Source organism: Euwallacea similis, chromosome 24 (genome assembly GCF_039881205.1).
Source record: "Euwallacea similis isolate ESF13 chromosome 24, ESF131.1, whole genome shotgun sequence".
Classification (NCBI taxonomy): Eukaryota; Metazoa; Arthropoda; class Insecta; order Coleoptera; family Curculionidae; genus Euwallacea; species Euwallacea similis.
In genome coordinates, this window is record NC_089632.1 from 14,630 (window position 1) to 24,306 (window position 9,677).

Genomic DNA, 9,677 nt, shown 5'->3' on the forward strand with positions numbered 1-9,677 from the left:
AGTAGTGATTGTAAAACAAAAGACTGAATAGTTGCTTCGTTGCGTTAACAGCAATTTTCATAGCCAACTTATGTCAAAAAAAGTTATACGTTATATTTCCGTCATTTTCGATAATAAATATTAAAGTACATACAATATCGTTGAAAAGGGTTTAAAATTGTCTATTTTGTTAAGCCATGACCGCCTATGATTTATATGTGAAAAAATGAAGTTGTAGCAATTTGTAGAAAAACGGCGAACAGAAAAAATTTGAGTACTTTATTAGATTCCTCTTAAAAAAGTGTTATAGTGATGTTTATACGCAAAACCAATATTTTAATAAATAAGGAAGTTATTGGCGATTTTCAAAATGTCCAAAAATCGAAAAACCTTCTGTATCTTAGTGGGCTGTGACGGTATCGAGAAACGGTTTTTGGCATTAAACATTTCTCAAAAATCGAGCCCGTGACACCTAAATCAGTTTTCTTCTATCTAGTCAGGAAATAGGTTTTTCCTGTCAAAACACCCCAAATTGAAACACCCTGTACATAGAAATATGTTCACTTGTTTTCCTTAAAAAATAATAATATTTAAAGTTTATATTCTTCTTGCACTATTAAGTATTTCTTTTTGATGATCCTATTTATTCGGTAAGAATTCATTTAACAATAATTTAATCTATTCACTATAAGCGTGTACAAGTTGAAATATTTTTTTTCCTATAATGGTAAATACTGCACCATCAGTATGCAAATGCCAATAAAGTCAACATATAAATGAAACGAACTACTATATTGAGTTAAAAATTCAAAATAAAATAATCCTGTACAGTAGTACAATGTTCCAAATAAATACTCTTTGTTCGATTCTAAAATAATACCTAATTTATGTAGTCATCTGCATTCTATTCTTACATCATCTCTCTTATCTTTTCCACAATTTTTCGCTCCTTTGTTTCTAAATTAGTGAAATATTTTTCTCCTATGAGAAAATACCTTGCAAATTCCTAATCGAGTTCCACAATTAAACTTGCAAAGAAACAAAATCCTATTCCACCTAAAACAATAGAAATTTACCTTGTCTGAAAGAAGCAATTTCATAATAAAAAAACTCAGTTGCAATGATCCAAATTTTAATATATCTACGGCCTCTTATTCATCAAAAGAAATATGATAAGTATCCTGTTTTCTACTACAGTAGACACTCAATAATCAGGATTAACCCTGAACTACTATCGTGGGGTCAAATTCGATCCCATCACTTGCTCTTCTGGGAATTCCCGATACGCCGTTCGGCTTACGACGCTGCCGTTCTATGTATTTTCCCTCTTAAGTACTTAGTTCAGGATTCCGTTTAGTAGCATAAAATCCGTCGAACTGATTGTACGTAATTTAGGTTTGGGGTCATATTTATCCCCTCGATAGTACTTACGTCTATAATAATTTAGTTATTATATCAGAATGGCAGATAATTTTCTAAGTATTGGCGGTGCTACAGTAACCTCGGACAATATTTATGACTTTGTAGATGATCTAAGTGACACACCTGAGAATGTTGATACTAATAGTGACTATAATAATAATGATTCAGACAATGTAAGTGAACACTCCGAACATGATACGGCCTCAGAAATTCATCTGAACGATCAAAGTGATTTATCAAGCGACGAAGTTGATTCATCATCAAATGGTGATACTTCTGCTTATTACTACGGACGCAACAGGTATATGTGGGCTAAAAATCCTCCAGCACCATCAAGAGTTCGCGCACAGAATATTATTACACAATTTCCCGGTCTCCGTGGACCCGCTCTACAATCGAAACCGTCCAGTCCACTTGAAGTCTGGTCTTTTCTTATCTTCTCGGATATGCTAGCCTCCATTGTTGAACATACAAATGAAAAAATTACCGACCTAAATGTGAATTATGGAGATAATTGCATATTTGTTGATCATGTAACCGAAGTTGAACTCAAGGCATTTTTGGGCGTTTTGTACCTTTCTGGGGTATTCAAATCTAATCACGAAGACGTAGATTCATTATTTTCGACAGGTTGTTTAGGTAGGCCGATTTTCCGAGCAACAATATCAAAAGAACGCTTCTTATTTCTTCTCACAGCAATTAGATTTGACAATCATGAAATAAGGGAGCAAAATAAGGCCAGTGGTGATCGACTTGCAGCAGTATCCTCTTTGTTTAACGCTTAAGCTTTAAGCGAACAGTATAGGAAACTACACCTGTTCCGAATATGTCACAATTGATGAGATGCTAGTTGGATTTCGGGGCAGATGCCCGTTTAGAATGTATATGAAAGCCAAACCAGTGAAGTACGGCATCAAAATAATGTGTTTATGTGATTCTAAGACACATTATTTAGTAAATGCTTTCGTGTATACAGGTAAAATGAACGAGCCAAATCCTCGGAAACTGTCCATACCTACCAGATCAGTACTTGCTTTAGTGGAACCAATTGCTAATAGTAACCGGAATGTCACAGGGGATAACTGGTTCACCTCATTAGAACTCGTTGGTGAACTCAAGAAACTTCGACTTACGTATGTGGGCACTATGAGGAAAAACAAAAGAGAGATTCCTCCACAGTTTCAACCAAATAAAAATTACGAAGTTGATAAGAGTCTATTTGGTTTTACTCGAGAGAACACAATCGTGTCATATGTCCCTAAGAAAAATAAAAGTGTGATTATGTTGTCAACCATGCATCACGACAACTCTGTTGATCAGGAGAGTAAAAAACCGGAAATAATAGCTTTTTACAATGCGACGAAAGGAGGTGTTGACACTCTTGATCAGAAATGTGCCCTTTATAGCTCAAGCCGAAGATGTCGTCGATGGCCGTTGGTAATTTGGTACGCTATAATGGATATTGCTATAATAAATAGTCATATTATTTTTCACGCTGCCAATCCTGGACTAAAAAAAAACCGCTCGGACTTTATGAAAAAGTTAGGGATGAGCCTCATCAATGAGCAATTAAAATTACGATTTGCCATACCCAGTTTGTCCAGAGAGCTTCGTTTAATAATCTCGAAAGCTTTAGGAACCGAAATAACTTCGCAACATCCGCCTAGGCAAGAAGGACGTGTTGTGAGACGTAGATGCTACTTGTGTCCTAGGAGTAAAGATACTAAACATTCTACAGTTTGCTCAGAATGTCATAAAGCAATCTGCAAAGCTCATTCTCTTCAACAAGTCATCTGTACTTCATGCAAAGAATAAGTAAGTACTGTATAATACAGCAACTTCTATATTTCTGAAATTATTGTATTACAGTTTTATATGGGTTAAAATCATGAATGTTCTTTTTTTTGCATGAAGTTTGAATATCCTTTTCTTCGTTACAGATAAAGCCTGTATCATTGACAAACAATTCCCAAAGCGGTAACGCTTTATTTTATTTTTTTTTTGTTATATTTGCGTAGAAACAAACAGTTATGTTATTTTTTTACATAAATCCGAATATATGTTTATTTTGAATTGAAATATTTTATTTTTTGTAAATAAAAGTATTATATATGTAAGATTTCGGTATTCTTATGAAAAGAAAAAAATAAAACAAAGCAAGTTTTGAGGTACTCCTTTACTTGTCAAGAATCAAGCCGGAATGCCCCCCGATACACATGTCTTATCCACCCCCGAGCGCATCCCTCTTTTTTTAAGTGCATTGATAAGCCACATTCCAGGCTTTTTCCCACGATTCCCTGACCCATCATCAATTTTTCTCTCGCCTATGTTAAGGAATTCTTAAACAACCCTCTATCGTTTTCTCACGCTTATCTTAGAAGTAATTTACGGCTAACCCCCATGTCATTCTCACATGGTATTACTTGATTATTTTAACATAAGCAAGGAATGCTCACATATATATCCTTTGAGTACCATACATTAATCGAAAATGTAAAATCAAATCACAAAATTTGTTTTTGTACAAAAAATATAGGGGGTCACTGGTGACCCCACGATAGTAGTTATGTTAGTGTAAAGGAACGATAGCAGTTAAGGGTTAATAAAAAATCCGGATTATCTCGTCTTGTATTTTTATACATATGTATATGTATGTACATTATAAAAACGTATAACATATGTAGGTAATAAACTTTATTCTCAAAATATCAACACAATTATAATGCAAGTAAGAATAAAACGTATTTAACAATCTACATACTACATACATATTAGAAAGTCGGTTAAAAATGAGACACTTTATCCCGAAAACGGTACTCTTTATTTTCAAAAAAATAAATAAAATCGGGAAAGAAAATTATAAGGAACCAAAAGGCCCGAATATAATAATTTTTCTCATTGTCCTATCTTCTTCTCCCTTGAAAACGCTCGGGTCCTGTTTATATTAATATCATTAATATCAGGTTACCACTGGGCCATCGACCTAGTGTGTTAAATCATAAAAATGGGGTCAACTTGCAATACTATTGGTAAAATATTTAATTACTCTAACACGGTCATCCTACATATGTGCGTCCTCACACAGTCATGTAAAACCAACTCAACTTAAATAAGAACAAGGAGCCATCTATAATTACTTAAAAATCGAACTTAACCTTAATGTAGGTAACAAACAATCTTATAAGGTAAACGATATAATATACTGAGCGAAGAGCGTGTAAAGTAAACAAATTGAAGATCAACCGTTTAAAATGCATAAGCAAACATAAACTTACAATTTCAACTATTGAAATGTCAACCTTTTAAGGTTCAAAAATCAAAAATGTCAACCATTTAAGATTCCGCTGTACAACGAGCATTTCTTTAAGTTTGGCTACCTTCTGGCCATCTTCGTACCTGCTCGTGTGCTGCAGTCTTCGTTATTGTGCTTTTTTAGTGTGCTCTTTTAATTACACATCTTTCGTTGTCCAATTTACGATCTCGTATGGGCCATCAAATTTTGGTTTAAATTTTCCCCCAGGCACTTGTGTGTTTGCTACAACTACTTTATCTCCTATTTGGTATAACTTAGCAGCAAATCTTTTAACGTTAAACCTAACCTCTTGTTCCTTTCTGTTTATTTCCATGCGATGATTGGCTTTCGCCCTAACTATTAACAGATCTTTAGTTTTTTGTTCTACTACATCTTCTAACAAATCCTTTTCTGCTATTAGCCTTTCCTTTTTCCCAAGAATTAAAAAATTAGGCGTAAACCAGTGCTTTTACTTTTGATTTCATTCAGCATAGCCTCGATTTGTGGGATTACTGATGTCCACTTAGCCTCTTTTTTGTCAGTCAAGATGCTTCTCATCAGATTGAACAACATTCTCACGGTCCACTCAACCTGATCATTTCCTCTAGGCATACCCGTCGCTATAAGATGTAAATCTACCTTATTTTTAGCTAAAAATTCCTTAAATTTCGTAGAAACAAATTCTCTGTCAACAATTATCATCTTCGGTTTGCCAAACTTTTGAAATACTTTTCCCAGCGCTAGTATGGTATATTCCAACTTTTTATTGCGAATTAGACAGAAAATATTATATTTTGAATAAGCATCGACAATCACTAGGATGATATGCGTACATTGATCGGATTTCACTAAAGGACCAGCATGATCGATGTGCCATGTCTCAGAGGAATTTTTAATATATTTCTTAAACGTTTGACCCCTTCTTGGCCAGTAGAATTCCGTCTTTAACCCTTCTGTGCACGGATCGAGTCTTATATGCCCAACGTATTAGATATTCGATTTCCATAGCCTTGTTCGAATGTTTACGGTTTTGTCCCCCTCCATACTTTTTCACTACTAGGTGTAATATCTACTGCCTTATACTGCATCAATTTACATTGATACGTACGAAAAGAAAAAAGACTAAGACTTTTTAGTTTCGATTTTTCCATATTTTAAAAAATTTGATTTCAATATCCTAAGTTTATGCTTTGTGATTTTCGGAAGATGCGGATATCTTTCGTTGAATGTACAGCAAGTTCTCTCCAAAACTTTGTTACACTCTCCATGAATAAAGAATAAATTTAAAATATCACTATTTGAATAAGTATTATTAAAGTTCATGATTCTAAACTGCTGAGCGAACTTATTAAATTGATAATTACATTAACGCATGTTACAGGAAGCAGCCATATTCTTTTCAAAGCCAACTAAGATACCTAGAATTATTATTGTATAATATTTAAAAATCGCAAATTAGAGCAAAACCGTTCATTTTAGGTATAGGGATGCTTAATAATAATCGATTCAGAATTAAATTTAGATTCTAGACATAAAAAAATATATGGGGTATTCCATTTAAAATAAGCGACTTTTTTGCTATCAAAGTTTTTTAAATATGACGTGGTTTTTTGGATACCCTGTATGATATTTATAAAAACTTTTCACATTAACCTAATCTACCATATCTCATACATACATACCATAACATGTCAGCAAATTTTCGCAAAGCCAGCTTCAATAATAGTTGAGAATTTTAAATTTTATAGAAATGACGTTTTAGAAAGATATTTCTTTTAAACCAAAATATCTTTAAAACGGTTAGGTTTAGGTATAGGAGTACCTAATAAGAATTTAATCAACTTAATCACTAGATTCCAAAAATGCAAAAATATACTGGGTGTTCCATTTGAAATAAGGAAGTTAACTTCAACTTCCGTTATAACCGAAAGTGATATGACCTTCAAAATATTTTAAAAAAGTAGAGGGTATCTATATTATTTAATCCCCAAATATGAAAAATTTAGATTAGTTACAAGTACAAAAATTTCTAATGAAATAGTTACGTGAATCACCCTGTATTTGGCTTTACTGAAAACATGACACTGGTATCATATAATCCAAAAAGAAATAAGACTGTAGTACTTCTATCTACAATGCATCACGGTAATGAAATTGATAAACCTACTGGGGATGAAAATAAACCAGCAATGATATCATTGTATAATGTGGCAAAAGGCGGAGTAGATTCAGTAGACCAATTGCGTTCTACTTATAACGTAGCCAGAAAAACAAGAAGATGGCCAATGACTATTTTTTATGGCCTACTGAATGTTGCTGCTATCAATGGTTTTATTGTATATAAATCCAATAATAATTTTACTCCTGATAATGAGTTTATAAGAAGAAGAATATTTCTAAAAGATCTTGCAAAAAATTTGTTAGTGGACTATATGAAAAAACGAGTAAGTTGCCAATATTTACCGAGAGAAATACGACGAAATGCAGCAATACTAAGCGGCATTGCTTTCACTGAAACTACTCAACCGCAAGAAAATAAGAGAGGCAGATGTGCCTTTTGCAAAGATGGCAAAACCAGGTTTATTTGCAAAATGTGCAAAAAATTTATATTCATGCAACATTCTAACCCCATTTATGCATTATATTTAGAAAATTTACCAAAATAATTGATATACAGAGTTACTTATAATTATGTGTTGGAATTTCCCAACATAAAACGATTGAAAACCGTTGGGCCTCCAATCGTTGTTGCGCCCCAATAAAATAGACATCCTCGAGCCACCGTTACGTGCCGAATTAAGATGGGAGCTATGCGTTCCGCCCATCTGGTTCTTTGCGGCTCGGGGTTTGTATCCCAGAATTGAAACCACACCGACCTCCAATAAACCATCAGGAATTCCCCGGCGTAAATATTGCACGATGCGGCACCCAAATTAGAGGGTGGCGGCATTGATATAATTCAGAATAGGTTAAAAGTAGCATCTCTCCCACCAGTTCTTGCAGCCCGAAGAAGTGGGGAAATTGGCAGACTCCTCCAGGACGAGATCAGTAGTACGAAAAAAGACCTCTAAGAATGCAATTGGACTCCCGATTGAGAAAAGTATCTCTATCTCTCTTTCTCTCTCTCGCTACTTAGTAGTTACTCTCATAACTCAGGGTCTATTGGTCGCTGCTCAATCACTCCAAACTCTATACGCGTACACTAAAGCAAAACAGCTCTAGCAATTTCGCGTATCCTCAACCTAGTCCTCAGATCACGCGTACACGGTGCCTTCGACTGTATCCGCGATTGTGAATTTATACAAGATAGTAGTGTATTAAATGATTAATTGTGCAACAGTGTTTTTTGTGAACTGGAAAACCCATAAAACCTACTTCCTCTAAATGACGGTAGACCGTCTGGTCCTTCGAAAAACCCAACCAGCATAAGTGGATTACTCCGTGGGTATCTATTGAGGTAGTCACTACTGTTAGGCAGACTCTAAGAGGCCCTGGCCTAAACAATATGTCAGAATTTACTTTTATTTTTTTATTACAGAATTTGTTTTCAGTTGATTTTTTTGTTATTATTTATCAGAATATACATGTGATATAATATGTTGAACGATAATTTGTAAGCAAAGTTATCAAATAGACGTCTTTTGTTTTATTGCGTTATTTCTAAAATATGTGTCTATGAGCCCCAACTCGTTCCGTTGTGTAAAATTATTTTACCCGTTCACAGAAGGGTTAATCTTGATATTGCTTTTTCTCAGCCTACATAAGCGGCATCGTCATGAAAAGTTTTCATAACCAGTAACCTCCCAGCAACTGGTACAAAACATCGAAAGCCATTGTCACGTTTAGTTGATTTTTGCGCTACGTAATAGACTAATCCATCCTTTAACTGATTGTGCTGTTGTTGACAAAAAGAGTCATCTGATTGAAATTCTTTTATAGTCTTTTGTTGTTTACGAGAAGAACTGTTGGGTTTCGACTCATATAATCAACGTGTCCCATTTTGCATCGTGGTCGATATTCTATACTAAAATTGAAATCTATAATCTGACCTACCATCTGGCTACCCTTGGATGTAGATTTTTCTTGAGAGCTGCGGCTCATACCGAATTACAGACAGTGTAGATAGTAAATGGGATACCACACAAGTACACCCTAAAATGTTCTGCGCCTTCCACAATAGCAAGAGTCTCCAAATCGTATGAGTGACATTTTGCCTCGCATTGAGTGGTTTTTCTACTGAAATAAGCAACCGAATAGAACACTCCATTTTCTTTCTGCATCAGAGCAGCAGCAATTCCTACAGCACTGGCATCTGTATGCACTTCCATGGGCAAGTCTGGATCAAATATTTTCAGAATTGGTTGTGTTATTAGTGTGTATATTATTTCTTTCCGAGTACGTTCTTGTACATCACTCCACTCAAAAGAAACATTTTTTTACAGTAATCAGTTTATTGAAGCAGTTAATATAGAAAATACTTTTATGAATCTTCTAAAGTACCCAGCGAGGCCTATAAACTGTCGAACACCCCTAATGCCTTTTGAAGGGCAAGTCTTGGTAAGTGCTTCAACTTTTAGATGACTAAGTTTGATTGTTCCATTTCCAATTATAGTGCCCAAATATTCAATTTCGGAAGCCAAAAATGTGCATTTTTCCCAATTTAGAGTAAATCCAGCTTTTGTAAGTTCTTCCAAAACTTGTCGTAGGTTGTTGAGTCCTTCCTCAATTGTTTCTGAGGGAATCATAACGTCATCTAAATAAACTTGCGCTATACTGTCCTTCAGTTTGCCTAAAGCTTTGTTAATTGCTTTTTAGTAACAAGGTGGTACATTCGAGAACCCCAGTAGCATACGATTGTATTCGTAGTGACTATCGGGTGTCACAAAGATAGTGAACTATCGTGAGGATTCCTCAATCTCGATTTGATGAAAACCGGATTTCATATCAAGAGCCGTAAAATACTTCTTTTTTCTCAATGCATCCA

The 9,677-nt window shown here is 34.7% G+C and overlaps 2 protein-coding genes across 2 annotated transcripts; one reads left to right on the plus strand and one right to left on the minus strand.

Moving 5' to 3' along the window:
* The first annotated feature begins 2,244 nt into the window (after positions 1-2,244).
* Positions 2,245-3,216, plus strand: LOC136416635 (piggyBac transposable element-derived protein 4-like). The gene has a single exon (XM_066401907.1). The coding sequence runs from the start codon at positions 2,245-2,247 to the stop codon at positions 3,214-3,216; it is 972 nt and encodes a 323-aa protein (XP_066258004.1).
* A 1,322-nt stretch (positions 3,217-4,538) lies between these two features.
* LOC136416636 (uncharacterized) lies at positions 4,539-6,383 on the minus strand. The gene is made up of 5 exons (XM_066401908.1): positions 6,347-6,383; positions 5,167-5,646; positions 4,878-5,107; positions 4,755-4,808; positions 4,539-4,700 (listed from the first exon to the last, which is right to left on the minus strand). The coding sequence occupies exons 1-5, from the start codon at positions 6,381-6,383 to the stop codon at positions 4,539-4,541; spliced, it is 963 nt and encodes a 320-aa protein (XP_066258005.1).
* Between the last annotated feature and the right edge of the window lie 3,294 nt (positions 6,384-9,677).

Excerpts from the sequence above, each read along its gene's own strand:
- LOC136416635 (XM_066401907.1), top strand. The coding sequence starts at position 2,245 with ATGCTAGTTGGATTTCGGGGCAGATGCCCGTTTAGAATGTATATGAAA.
- LOC136416636 (XM_066401908.1), bottom strand. The coding sequence starts at position 6,383 with ATGTTATGGTATGTATGTATGAGATATGGTAGATTAG. Across the intron at positions 5,108-5,166 it reads TATGCTGAATGAAATCAAAA|CAGAAAAGGATTTGTTAGAA; the intron begins GTAAAAGCACTG and ends AAAGGCTAATAG. Across the intron at positions 4,701-4,754 it reads CCAAACTTAAAGAAATGCTC|GTTGACATTTCAATAGTTGA; the intron begins GTTGTACAGCGG and ends GAACCTTAAAAG.